Here is a 13,906-nt window from a genome sequence, read left to right as displayed (position 1 = left end):
GGACAAATTCCTGTGAAAGGCTGGTCTCTGCACTGCCCCTACTTTGGACACTTTCAAGCTCACCAAATGTAAGTGTGTGGGAATTGGATGGACTGCATCTAAGTCCAGAGCTCAGAGAGAAGAAGAAATAGAGCTTTAGGCCCTCTCTGAGAGTCCCAGCCAAATCCCAGTTTTCTTGTCAGCAAAGATGTTAATTTATGCTGTGATTCATGAGTCCTGAGGTGCCTGTCTCTAGAGAAAAACATGGATCCCTGACTTCTGCCACCATAGACCACCAGGGGAAGACAGGACATCAAGGAGATACTAGGCACACACTTTATTATAGATTAAGGCTTTGGAAACAGATGTCTGTTTCACTTCTTGCTCTGGAAAGCAGACAACGAATTGTTTTCCCTGAGCCCTAGATAGTGATAGGCAAGACCGACCATGTTTCCAAAGCAGTGGCTGCCTATAAAGACAGGAAATGCAGTAACCCTCTTCCTTCTTCCTTCCTTCCTGAGCTGGGGATTGAATCCAGGACATTTTAACACTGAGCTACATTCCCAGGCCTTTTTTAATTTTTGAGACAGGGTCTCGCTAATTGCTGAGGTGGGCCTCAAACTTGTGTGATCCTCCTTCCTTAGCCTCCTGAGCTGCTGGGATTACAGGGGTGCACCACCATACCCCGCTGCTGTTTCTTATGTAATCACCTGCTCTTTTCCCACTAAGAGCTCTAACTCTGAGCATGCTCATTCAGTTCTGTCCAAGTTTATACTTCAATCTTGATCCTTCCTGGAGTTCTTCTTTAGGAATTAGGGCAGTGTTAGGATCTGGATCCCGCTTAGTAAGGGCATGGACACAACAAGGGTTCCTTGTAGATTGTGAAATCAGCAGTACTGATTCTGAAGAGAGGGTTTCCCAGGGTCTTAGCAGCAGTAAGGAGAGGCTGGATTATTTGAGGATCAACAACCACCTGGCTTTTGCCATCCATCCTGTGGCTGCTGTGGCTATGGATGCTTTCTGGGACCCAGTCCCAGCTCCTCACAGGGCCTGTACCAGCACCAGAAGACTCATGACCAGGGCCATGGAAAAGAAGATTCCCAGGAAGAAGCGGTCCATCACACGTGCCAGGCGCTTCCAGTCTTCACGGCGGCGCTGGGCAGCCCTGTGGCTGCAGAAGGTGCTGGCAATGGTGGATACATGGTGTAATAGGGCTTCCTGCCTGCACAGACAATGTGGCTCATGGCAAGGCCCTGCTGGGGGGCCAGCAGGCGGCTGGGGGCTGGGGACTGGCTCCGGTGGCCTGGGCTGTCCACAGGGCTCCCCTCGTTCTCGCACACACAGGCCTCTTGCCAGGTGTCCTAGCAGGAGGACCCTAGCCCAGGCTGGTACTGGGCGGGCACTGGGACCACAGTAATGCAGATTCATGATAAGGATGGTAAGTGCTGTCGAGAATGTAACCATGGTCATAGTGGCCATGTAGTACTTCCCTGTAAGAGAAATAACCAGTTGGGGTCCCAAAGAACTTCAGGATCATGAGTTTCTCAGCTGCCTCCCCCCTAAATAGAAGCCCTCCAGAAGGCTTTGAGGACTCTTCAAACCCAATGAATAGAAAAACAAAGGAGTTAAGAGCCCAGTTCTCCTCATTCCTCATCCCTCCCAGTGCACCCTCAGAAGTTGCCTGCCTCCTGCTTGTTTTCTACACTGGTGGAGGCCCATATAGTTATGGGCATACTCTCAGGCTACATGCCAATCCTTTCTATACAACTGGGACAACAAGACGTTGTCCACAGACGTCTGTGGTAATGCTCACCTAAGTTAATAAATGTCAAACACACAGAAGAATGCCTGGCACACAGGGAGCACACAATACATTTTGCCTATTATTATATGATCTTCCTTCATCAAAGCCCCAAGACTGACTCCTTCCCGCCCCTAGTGGTGAGGGCTTTTCTACTTTTTTCCCCTCACTTCAAAATGCAGGATGCGCCCATGACTCACTCTCTCCCACTGAAGCAGAGCCAGTCTGCGGCCTCAATCCCTGAATCCGCTCCTGGTTGGGCTGGAGCTCAGCGCTCCCCTGCCCTGTATTATGGATGCCCAGGAGCCTCAGCCCAGAAGGGGACCACCTCTCCCAACGTCCAGGCGGGCTCACCGATAAGTGGCACGCTCTCTGCTGGCGGCATACTCTCAGCCAGGAGCAGCTGGAAGACGGTGAGCGCCAGTAGCACGGTGACCCCGAGTGACACCTTCTCTCCCGAATTAGCTGGTAGGTGGAAGGCGAGTGGCGCAAGCAGCGAGATGAGCACGCAGGGAAGCAGCAGGTTGCACACATAGGCGGCGGCGCGGCGGCGCAGCAGCAGCGTGAAGGTCACGTCGGGGTAGGGCTCTGAGCAACAGCCATAGGTGAGCACACGCCGCCGGGCCGGCATGCCCAGCACACGCCACTCCACGTTTTCCACGAAGTCAGCCAGGCTGGCGGCGGCGCCACGAGGCCGCACATCCAGCTGATGCCCACCATGTGTCCATGAGCCAAACGTCAGTCCACAGCGCTGAGCGTCGAATGGGAAGGCTGACACGTCTACGGGGCATGAGCTACGCGTGATGGCCGGTGCATCCCAGCGCACTGCGCCATCATGCCGCACAACCACATTCGTGCTGGCGGATGCCGATGACTGCGCGTCAGCCCTGCGAGCAAGCGGGACGAGGCTCACCAAAGTGGCCACAGCGGAAGAGTGCCCCTTAATTCATAGAGGGCAGTGCAGCACCAAGGGTGGAGTGTGCCGTAAAGTGAAATTCCACCTTTGGAGGTCTAAAATATGTAGTGCCTGAAGGAGTCTGAAGGGACACAGTGCTAGCCCAGGACAGGACAAAAAGGCTTTTGTAAAACTGGTGGTGACGTTGGGAGTATCCTTGGGTATCATCTTCAAAACTCATTAGAGGGCCACGGGAAAGCTATGTAATACCACGTATTATTTGGGAGAGACAGAACTGATTAAGGTGGCATAAAAGAATGCTTCAGAGAGCTAGACCCTGGAAGAGAAAGCTCTGGGAATCCCTGAGACTTCGAGCTGGTCTTGCAGAGTGGAGGGTGCCAGAGAGGTAATGTACCACAGACATCTTTCTTTGAGAGACATAATTGGTCAGAACCATGTAACGGGTTCCCAGGACACATTAAGTTTGAGTTGGCTTGGGACAGCCTAAAATGGGGGCCCCATGGAGGGTCTGTGAGCTTCTGGTATTTTAGATGGGTCCCAGGGAGAGTTTCCTGGGCAGCATAGCAACAGAGATTAGGTGGTGGGGAGGGGGATCAATACACACCCAGGGCTAAGGGCAACTCTCTAAAGGGATAGGAAAGGGGAGGGGCCCAGGCAGGCAGTACTTGTTATAGAGCACGATGTCTGGCCGCCACACAAGACTACTGGGGATGCGGATGGAATCCAGGCCACCATAGGCATTGGGGTCCCATCGTAGGTAGGCATCCATCCATTCCTGCCGGATCCACAGGTACAGGGTCAGCACCTGGTTCCGTTCATCCTGGTGGGGGTAGGGAGTAGACATCTGTATAAACATATCTTGCCCTCTTTGTGCATACTCACCTACAGGATTCTGGTCAGCACCCACTAAAATGATTTGTATATACAGTCTAGTACTTGTTATGTCACCTTGGCCTCACTTTCCTCAGCAGTTACATGGGGTGAGATTCAGGTATGAGATTGAGTTCAGGTGGGCAAAGTGTTGGGCACAGTGGGAACCCCACAATTAATAGATGTTATCATTGTTGTTAATATAATGCTTGCAGATAAAGAATTATTGGGATAATAATCCCCATCTCTTATCCCTTTGTCCCCTTGACATGGTTACAAATAACATTCTACAGCTGTACTACCACCATAACGCACCATATCGATGATCTGGGACAATGTCACTTCCAAGGTCACATTCAGAGTCTGGTCTGTGTCTGCCACAGGTCTGAGGGCACTTGTGTAGTTGGCGAAGAGGTCACGGAACAGCTTGTGAGCCAGCCTGCCCTCAGCTCCCAAGCACTCTGGAGGATTGATTAGAAGGGTTGTCCATCCATGACCCTAGTCGAGGGGCTCTTTGCTCATATCCTCCACCCCTGGCTGGAACCTTATCATCTGCTTCACTATTTTATAGCCTTCTGATATTTGTCCTCTGTCCCTTTATCTATGGCTCTTTCCTCCCTGGTCTGCCTCTAGGGAGGAATTAAGTAAAGACCATGGAACTCGTCTCTGGAGCAATGCTGACTATTTCTTCCCCACTCTTCCCTGCCCAAGGACCTGGATTCTTCCTGCCTTGCTACAGAGGCTAGAAGGACCCAAATAGGCCACAGGAATCCAAATTGTTATCCAGGTATTCTGAATTCTATTATCCTATACCTCTATTCTCTCAAATCTTTCCACTCCTTCATCTACATTTCAACTGTTTTTCCCAAAGCTTCCAATATATGGAACATTCCCTCTTTTGCAGTCAGCTACTGGTTAGTTGGTCTGTTTGTTTGCTTGCTTGTTTTGAGACAGGGTCTCACTGTGTTGCTCGGTCTCAACTCCTGTGCTCTTGCCTCAGCCTCCTAGGTAGCTGGGACTATAGGTGCATACCACTGTGCCTAGCATTATCTCTTTGTAAAACACATTAGGTCTCCCTCCCCACTCTGTACTGCGGATTGAACCCAGGGCCTAGCCTCCCCTCTTTTAAAACATTTTGAGACAGGGCCTTGTGAAGTTGCTGAGGCTAGCCTCAAATGTGGGATTCTCCTACTTCAGTCTCTTGAGTAGCAGGTACTACAGGCATGCACCACTGCACCCAGCTCACACTAACCTTCCGAAGACATTTTCCTCATTCCCTGACTTAAACATTATTCTCTCAATCCTGTCCCATGCTCTGAAACTTTTTTTTTTTTTTTTTTTTTGGTGCTGGGGATCAAGTCCAGGGCCTGGTACATTCTAAGGTTGTCTTCTACCACTGAGCTACACCCCTAACTCCTAAAATCTGCTTATTATCTGTGTTTACTATCTCAGCAAACTGCATCCCTAGTGACCTCAGGAAATCTGGGAATTATCCTGCCTTTGTCTTCTCTCTCCTTCTTCGCTTGCAATCCAGTCAGTCTCCAAATCCTGTCAGGTCCTCCAAATTCTGTTAGACATCTCTTGAATCCATTCTCTCCTCTCCATCTCAGGACACTTCCTCCCTCCTGAGCCATGGCAGCAGCAGCATCCTCACTGCTGCTCCTATCTCAAGTTTATTCTCTCCTACCACCCTTCATGCCTCCTGTAAATCAAGCTTTTAAACATGCAAATCTGACCAGGCCAGTACCTGCTTAAAACCTTTAAGGGCTCCCACTGGCTGTAAGATAAAGCCCTGATCTGGCATTCAAGGTCCTTCTCTGACTTTTCCAGCTCTGTCTCTGGAAGATCCCCCTGTCACTGTTCCCACCCCAGACAGGCAAGTCCCCTTTCACCCTCTTTAGCACTCCCTTCCTTCACAGTCCCAGCCTGAGAGCTTGTTCCCAGCATAAAAATTACTGAAGAGAAAGAAAAAGAGAGACCATGTGGAGAGAGCGTTGGGGCAAGAGGAATAGCAGCCATAGCAGGAGAGGCTGTGTCTGGTTCACTGAGCTTCCTACCTGCCGAGAGCAGGAGCAGGAGCAGAAGGCCCAGGCAGAGGTGGTGACTCCAGGTCTCCATGGCCCTGTTACAGCCAGAGGTGGGGCAGGTCACTGGCCAGACCTAGGACAGCATCAGGCCCAGCCAGCAAGAATGGTGTGGACAGTACCTGAAAATCAGAAAAAGACTGAGAACTCTTGTGTCCACCTACCCTCTGGGGAACTCTGTGGCCCTTTTAGTTATCTGACCTTCTGATTCACACCTGCCCTACTATGTTAGTATGTGGCCCTTGGCACCTGTTGTTTTTTCCTTCTTTGCTGGTTCTTACCTCTTCTGGCCTGAAGTCTCTCTCCCTTTCTATGCTCTGTAACCATTTACTTCTAATCTCTCAATTTCCTTTTCTTCTGTAACCATCTTGGTCCCTCTGCCTCCCTGACTCTGATCTTTCTCTGCCCCTTTCCACTCTCCCTTTCTCCTTTTGTTTCAGTCCCCCCTGACTTCTGTCCTCTGTTCTTTGCACCTGAACTCTAGGTGAGTTTGTTGATCTCCCAGCAGAACCAGGGGTAGGAATGTTATCAGCCTGAGGGTTCTGAGGCATAGGATAGTGGCCCCTCCCTCCTTGCCCTTTTTATTAGCTTACAGGGTTGGGGCACCTGTGCCCATGGAAACAGCAATTGAAACTGACACCTCAGGCTGTTGGGACCTAAATTATTCAAATTCTGTAAAGCAGCACTCAGGCTGAGTCCATCCTAGGACTGAGTACATTCTAAGGTTGTCATAAGCCATAGGGTGTGTGAGGCCAGGGCCCATGGATGGCAATTGTTCTTCCAGCTCTGAAACCATTGCCTGAATTCTGGAGGCTTGCTTTCCACCTGCAGCTTTCCTCTCAGTGAGGCTAGGTGCTTTGTGCCATGAAACCTTTCCCCTCCTGGTGGGAGTCATGCTGAGCCTTAGGCCATGCCAGGGGATGCAGCCCGTATCCTCTTCACAGAGTCCTTGCAGTCTGACTTCGTCCCCTCCCTCCCTGACAATGTCCAAACACTGACAGTGTGGGGTTAGAGGGAAAGTTTAGGCTTTCAGCTCAGCTTTATGAGCTGTCTGATCTGGGTGATATTGAAACTCTGAGTTTCAGTTTTCTCAATCTGGATAATGGGATTACTGGTACTCACCTTGAAAGCTGAAGAATTAAATGTAATAACCAGAGAGTACAAGATAAGTGCCTAAGGTAGTAGACAATCAATAGTATTTGTTGTAAGGTGTGAGTTAGGACAGCTTCAGGATCATACACTTAAAATTCACAGGTATTTACCATGCAGTTTTACATGCTTTTGTCAAAGTTGGCCCATTAACTGACCAATGGCTATACATACTTTTCTGGCAATTACATTCATGGCCTAGAATCAGATATTGTAGATATGTCAATTCCTTGCTTTCTCCAGCCCAGTCCTCTCTCCTACATGATCCCTATATCCATCCACCTTCCCAATCTCCCTCTGGATGTTGCATGTGTTTCACATCATTTCAAAATGCAAGTGCTCACAATACCCAACACCCTTTCATTTTAAAAACTCTTAGCAAACTCAGAACAAAGAAGAACTTCCTCAACTTAACAAAGAACAAAAAATCTTATGGCTAACATTATATTTAATAGTGAGAAATTAGAAGCTTCTTTCCTAAGAGCAGAACAAGGAGGAGCAAATGAGAGCAGAGACATGGGGAAGCGAAGAGTGATGCATATTAAGATTTCTGGTAATATCAAAGGAGAAGAGCCTGCCCTTCCTTCTAGAATTACTGCTTTATGTCAACACGATGCAACTTGTTTCAGAATTCCTTTCAATGACAAAATGATTTGGGAGGAATGTAGGTACTCATAATAGGAGAATGGCATGTAGATTATTCTCAGTGATAAAGCATGTACTTGCCATTATGTGAAACCCTAGGTTTGATCCCAACACCAAAAAATAAATGAACAAATAAATAAGTTTTGAAGGCTTTGTAGCAACATGAAAAAACACATGATATATGAAATAGAATGTCAACTACAATCAGAGCCAATAGAAGTGGTATGAGGATAAGAATATAAACTTTCTCGTTAGACCAAATTGAGAATTCAGTTCCCATTTTCTCTCCCACATAAGCTGTGTGATCATCTGCACATTTCTTGATTTCTCTGGGTTTTGGTTTTCTTTGCCAGAAAGAAACCAAATTAAAAACTCAATAAATAAATATTAGTCCCTGTATCAAATGAAATATTTCTTATATTTAGTATGTTTTGGGGTGAAAATGTTATATTGAAAAAAAGTTAATAGTCCAAAATTGGTTAATTTATATTTTAAGTTGTTGATAGACCTTTATTTTATTTATTTATACGTGGTGCTAAGACTCAACCCAGTGCCTAACACATGCCAGGCAAGTGTGCTACTGCTGAGCCAAAGCCCCAGTCCCCAAAAGTAGGTGATTTTTTAAAAAAATATTTATTTATTTATTAAGATTTTCACATGCAATCTTTTTAATGTATGTTACATATTTATTTTTAAAAATATTTATTTTTTAGTAGTAGTTGGACACAATACCTTTATTTTATTTATCCACTTCCATGTGGTGCTGAGGATCGAACCCAGGGCCTCGCACGTGCTACACGAGCACTCTACTGCTGAGCCACAATCCCAGCCCCTAAAGTGGGTAATTTTAAGGAGTTATTATGGCAAAAAAATTGTAAATCATTATTATATCTCTAATTTGAAAATAATGAGATGACCACACATATAAAGTTATAGGATTTACAATAATGAAATGATGGAATCCTGGCCACAATTGTTAGGAAAAAAGTTGACAGGAATTTATAAGGATAATCAAGCTGACAAGACCTGAACCAACACCTTCAAAGTGGGACAGCCACATGTGTCCTTTGAAGTAATAAAGTAGTTTAGTACACAGCACCACCTATGAAGTATTGGGAGAGGTGGGAAAGAATGGGAACCAAGTCTCTAGATCTAACCAACAGTTTATAAAAAATACGGCAGTAGAGGCACAGTGAAGTCCCCAGCCCTCTATTCTAAAGGACAGATGCCCATTACTTCAACAAATAAAGGGCATTAAAAAGTTGTAGGGGATGGGCTGGGGATTTAACTCAGTAGGTAGAGTGCTTGCCTCAAATGCACAAGGCTGTGGGTTCAATCCTCAGCACCACCACCAAAAAAAAAGATGGAGGGGGTGCTGTGCGTGGTGGTGCATGCCTGTAATCCCAGCAGCTTGGGAGACTGAGACAGGAGAATTGCAAGTTCAAAGCCAGACTCAGCAATGGCAAGGTGCTAAGCAATTCAGTGAGACCCTGTCTCTAAAATAAAATACAAAATAGGGCAGGGGATGTGGCTCAGTGGAAGTGCCCCTGAGTTTAATCCCTAGTACCAAATAAAAGAGAAGATAGAGGGTGACTTAGTATACTTTCTTTTTGATATTTTATCTATTTCTTATAACTTTATTTTTATATGGTGTGAGGATCAAACCCAGTGCCTCACATGTGTAAGGCAATTGCTCTACCACTAAGCTACAATCCCAGCCCCCTCTGTATTATGTAGACCCTGCTGAGATTATGATTCATGTAAACAAATTGGATTCACAGCTCTGTTGAGTCTTGGGAAAACTGGTTACGGTCTTTTGATTTTTGGGAAATTAAAACATTTTTTTTTTAAAAAATGGGGCTAGGAGCTGGGGTTGTGGCTCAGTGGTAAAGTGCTTGCTTAGCACACGTGAGGCACTGGGTTCAAACCTCAGCACCAAATAAAAATGAAATAAAGACTTTATGTCTACCTACAACTAAAAAACAAATATTTTTAAAAAATAATGGGGCTGGGTGGCACACACATGTAATCCCAGAATCTCAGGAGGCTGAAGCAGGAGGATTGTAGGTTTGAAGCCAGCCTCAGCAACTTAGTGAGACACTGTCTCAAAATAAAATATAAAAAGGGCTGGTGATGCATCTCAGTGGTTAAGTGCCTTTGGGTTTAATTCCTGGCAACAAACAAAAAATAGGATTTGGAGATCTAGAAGAGATTTATTTCTTACCTTTAAGTGGTATCTAATCTCTATGATGCAACATGGCTTTTATAATAAACATTTGATTTAGAACTCTTTTTATATGAAGGAAATAATACTCGAAAAAAGAAATACTGCCCATATTCAACAATCTTTAACACTGCTAAAAGCTAATCACAGCACTCTTGAAAACACCTCTGGCAAAGAAAGCAGGTTAAGAATTCTTTGCTAGAAACCTAGCAGTGTTCTGTCACTCACTCAGGTGGTCAGTCATGGAGGGAGGGGGATTCCCAACTGAATAACATTGTCCTCAAGGGCCCCAAGTTTAATTGAAGCCCTGGCCACAGGGAAGAACCACTCTGCTTTCTTATCCCCTAATATCTCAGTCCAGAAGTCTTTGGCCTAATCCTAACTGGAATTTGCTCACAGCTTGTTTGAAAAATCAAAATAAAACCTGAGTAATACTTATTTTGCTCTTTTGATTCCTCTCAAAATAGCCCTGTGTAAAAGCAACATCCAGAATCATCATTGCCTTTACAAAAAGGAATCTGAATTTGGAAAGGTGCATGACTCAGGTGTTTGTTGTTTGGGTGTGGATGTGGGGCACTGGGGATTGAACTCAGGGCTTTGCACTGGCCAGGCAAACAGTTTCAGCCCCATTCCCTTTTTTAAGTTGTTGATGGATCTTTACTTTTTTGTTTATTTATATGCGGTGCTGAGAATCAAACCCAGTGCCTCATTATGCTAACCAAGTGTTCTATCACTAAGCTACAACCCCAACCCCCATTCCTTTTTGAGACAGGGTTTTGAACCCAGGCTGGCTTTGAATTTATAATCCTCCTGCCTCAGCTTCCTGAGTAGCTGGGATGACAGTCCTACAACATCATGCCTGGCATGACTTGAGATTTAAAAACAAACAAAAATACTCAAGTAGAAAAGCAAAGAAGCTTTGAATGGTAAATATATTCTATTGGGCAATATAAAGACCATCAACTGGAAATCTATGTGCATAAATGTGTAGCAATCAGTAAAAATTAATAATCAATTCCCTTGCCAGTAAATTTGCCCTTTGGGCTAGTTTGTGGTATCACTTCAGCACCAAATTAGTCTCCCTTTAACATAGCCTATCTCTATTTAGACTCTCCATTCCAAATACAGATTAAATCAAACAAGGCCACCATACAGATTTTTGATGTAAGAAGGCCCACAAATACAAAGGGAAATCCAATACCAGGAATGCTATAAACATTTCATTTTATTTTTTTTTAAGAAAGTAGATTCAGAAAAGAAGAAAATAATCTAGATCATTTATTTATATATATATATATTTTTTTAATAAAAACCTTTACATAATCTTCATGCATAAAGACCCAGGAGTGGCCATGTTGTCTGGGACAGCCCTGACCATCAACTGCCTCAGGCCAATCCCTGGGGATCCCCATAGCTGGCAGCAATGTAGAGAAGGCCCTCTGCCTGCCCCTAAAGCCCAGCTCCTTGTCTGCCTCAGTGAGTTTTACCTTCTGGAAGGGTGGGAAATGCTTTGGGGTTAGAATGGGAGGGGTAGGTAGGGCTACCTAACCTGCCATTTTATCCAAACTCTTCAGATAAATCCAGACAGGTGTTCTAGAAGGACGACTAGTAATCAGGGACTAAACCAAGTTTCTGGGAGCTTCCCAGAGACATATGTGACCAAGGACAGCCTACACAGTAGTAGGGAAGGTATTGTGTTCATGGAACATTCACATACCTTGAACATCAGTCCCTCCATGGCAGGCACACCCTTGTACCCTAAATGTGTCAGAAAGACCCTGTTCTGTTTTCAAAATCAGTCCAACCCTTTTTTGACTCCAAAACTCAGTGTTAATTAGCCAATCTACTTCAGAGACAAATGACCCTTCCTTCTGGGGATAGTTACCTGATAAGGAAGGACAATTCTAAATCAGTGCAATTGTCCCATCATCTCTGTTTCCTTTCAAAGAGTCCTAGTATAAATAGACTGGAGTAGGGTAGCAGGTTGGCATGGAGGGTCACAAGATCCAGAATGCTAGGAGGGTAAAAGAATTCTCTGGTTCTTTGGGGAATTCTGCCAAAGGAGCTTTATTGACCATTTTTGAAAAGGGGGAAAAAATGTTGAATGGTCTTGAGGATGGTAAAAGGAGACTTGCCTCCTTTTTTTTTTGGTTCCAGAAGCCCTTACACTATATTCAGTATTAAGAAAAGCCCTGAACAACTGTGGGATGCTGCCTGAGGCAGCAGGGAGGAGTGGTTTCCATAGCCAACCCAGAGAATGGCAAACAGTGGCAATAAAAACAATGCTGAGGACTGCTGTGGTGAGTGTGCATCAGCATGTGAGTGTGGTGACAAAAGCCTGGGGATCACTGACTTCCAACAGTCAGTTCTCGCAGATAGGACTGTGTGAGGCTGCGCAGTTCCTCCAAGGCGTAGTCCTCAGGCATGGGGAGCCGACCAATGTGGGGAGCCAACAGGCGCAAAGGGACTCGATGAGGGTCTGGCGTTGAATCAGAGGTTGCATCAGGGGCATGCTGCAGGCTCAGTACCACTCGCAGCAAGTTGGCTACACGTTTGGCCATGTCTAGAGAAAAAAAAAAGAGTGAGCGATGAGAATGGGGATGGGGTAAAGTGGACACTGGGGTTGGTGGGAGAGGTGTAATAGTCACAGATAGGAGGCAAATCACCAGGAAGGGGAGACAGACTACAGGCTTACCTGACTGAGCCAGGCGGTCCTTGGCATTATAACACTGAATCTGCTCTATCCGGCTGCACAGTGATGTCACTTTGGTGTGTAACTGTTCTAGTTCATAACCTGAGCAATCCACCTGCACAGAAGCAGAGAAACCAATTAGGCCCGAAGTTTCTGTTATTCTAATCCTACTCACAGACTCCATACAAAGCCCCGAAACAACAGTAAGGTGAGGGAGAAGAAAATCCAAGAAACTGACTGGCAGTGCCATGCTATCACCACTGAGCCTAGTTGCTAAAGACAAGGTACTTAGCAGTAATATACAAGAAGGTAACAGTGTATAGAGCCTTGGATTGGGTAGGTCTTGAGACTCATGAACCATGTAACTAGCAAGCTTTAACAAGGCACCAAAAAATCTAGATAAATCTGGGTTCAGAGAGAGATGATTTCTTAAGAGCACATAGTAGTAAGTGATCCACTCCTACAACTCCAATTATAATCAATCTGTTGATGATTCTTAAATCTTTATCTCTTGCCTAATATGCTAATTTTTCACCTTCCTTCCCATGCTACTATTCTACAACTACAATAGTTTTTCCAAAAAGCAAATGTACATATATTTTTATCCATCACTTACACTCTAACTACCTTCCAGCAGCATCTTATTGTAAAGCCTCAAAAATGACTGTTGGGTAGGTCCTCTCTCACTCTTACCACTGTAAATCTCCCCTCACCTTTTCCTTTCTCCAAAGGGCTCACAACCCTTCCAAGAGGTAATCTTTCAATGAATCCATTTTTAGGGGGCTTGCACAGTCTACCATTTAATGTCTTTACCACTACTATCCTTTTCATTTGCCTTTAAATTGACTTTTTTTTAAGTTGTCAATGGATCTTTTATTATATATATGTGTGTGTGGTGCTGAGGATCGAACCCAGGGCCTCACACATACCAGGCAAGTGCTCTACCACTGAGCCACAACTCCAGCCCCTAAATTGACTTTAAAAAAAAAAAATTATTAATTGTTGATGAAATTTTTTTATTATTTTTATTTATTTGTATGTAGTGCTGAGAATGGAACCCAGTGCCTCACATATGCTAGGCAAGCACTCTACCACTGAGCCATAATTCCAGCCCCTCCCCTAAATTAACTCCCCTAAATTTAACAGTGATGAAAAAGATAGGATCTTTGTTCTCATGAAACTTAAGAAGTAAGAAAATGTCAAAGTAATGTCTTAAAGGATCACAAACCATATAGATAATTCAAATAGGCTGATGTGGCAGAAAGAAACTAATAGCTATTTCAGACTGGGAAGTCAGAGGAGGCTTCTTTGAGGAGTTCATATCTAAGTTCATACCTGTGTGACAAGGGTTGAGTTTTCAAGAAAAAGAGAACAGTAAAGCTCTGTAAGATGGGAACACAAAGGAAGTTTACATGGTGAAAGGGGAGGTAAGGAGGAAAGTTGAACAAGATAAAACTGGAGAGTTTTAACTAAAAATTAATGTTTCATTAAATTTTGAATGCAGATATTAGCAACACTATAACTTGAGACTTTTTTTTTGGTGGTA

The 13,906-nt window shown here is 44.9% G+C and overlaps 2 protein-coding genes across 4 annotated transcripts in view; both read right to left on the bottom strand.

Moving 5' to 3' along the window:
* Positions 1–173: 173 nt before the first annotated feature.
* Positions 174–5,684, bottom strand: Chrna10 (cholinergic receptor nicotinic alpha 10 subunit). The gene is made up of 5 exons (XM_027942715.2): positions 5,624–5,684; positions 3,882–4,027; positions 3,362–3,516; positions 2,135–2,667; positions 174–1,469 (listed from the first exon to the last, which is right to left on the bottom strand). The coding sequence occupies exons 1-5, from the start codon at positions 5,682–5,684 to the stop codon at positions 1,021–1,023; spliced, it is 1,344 nt and encodes a 447-aa protein (XP_027798516.1). The 3' UTR covers positions 174–1,020.
* Positions 5,685–10,875: 5,191 nt separating this feature from the next.
* Nup98 (nucleoporin 98 and 96 precursor) overlaps positions 10,876–13,906 on the bottom strand; it is a 114,213-nt gene continuing 111,182 nt past the window's right edge. For all 3 annotated transcript variants that reach the window (XM_027942552.2, XM_027942553.2, XM_027942554.2), the window contains exons 32-33: positions 12,364–12,475; positions 10,876–12,231 (exon numbers count right to left, since the gene is read on the bottom strand). In XM_027942552.2, coding sequence (XP_027798353.1) covers positions 12,014–12,231; positions 12,364–12,475 — 330 coding nt within the window. In that variant the 3' untranslated portion in view covers positions 10,876–12,013. The remainder of the gene's footprint in view (positions 12,232–12,363; positions 12,476–13,906) is intronic.

Source organism: Marmota flaviventris, chromosome 9, assembly GCF_047511675.1.
Source record: "Marmota flaviventris isolate mMarFla1 chromosome 9, mMarFla1.hap1, whole genome shotgun sequence".
Classification (NCBI taxonomy): Eukaryota; Metazoa; Chordata; class Mammalia; order Rodentia; family Sciuridae; genus Marmota; species Marmota flaviventris.
Note: the sequence above shows the minus strand (reverse complement) of the source record. Positions and strands in the feature narration are given on the sequence as shown.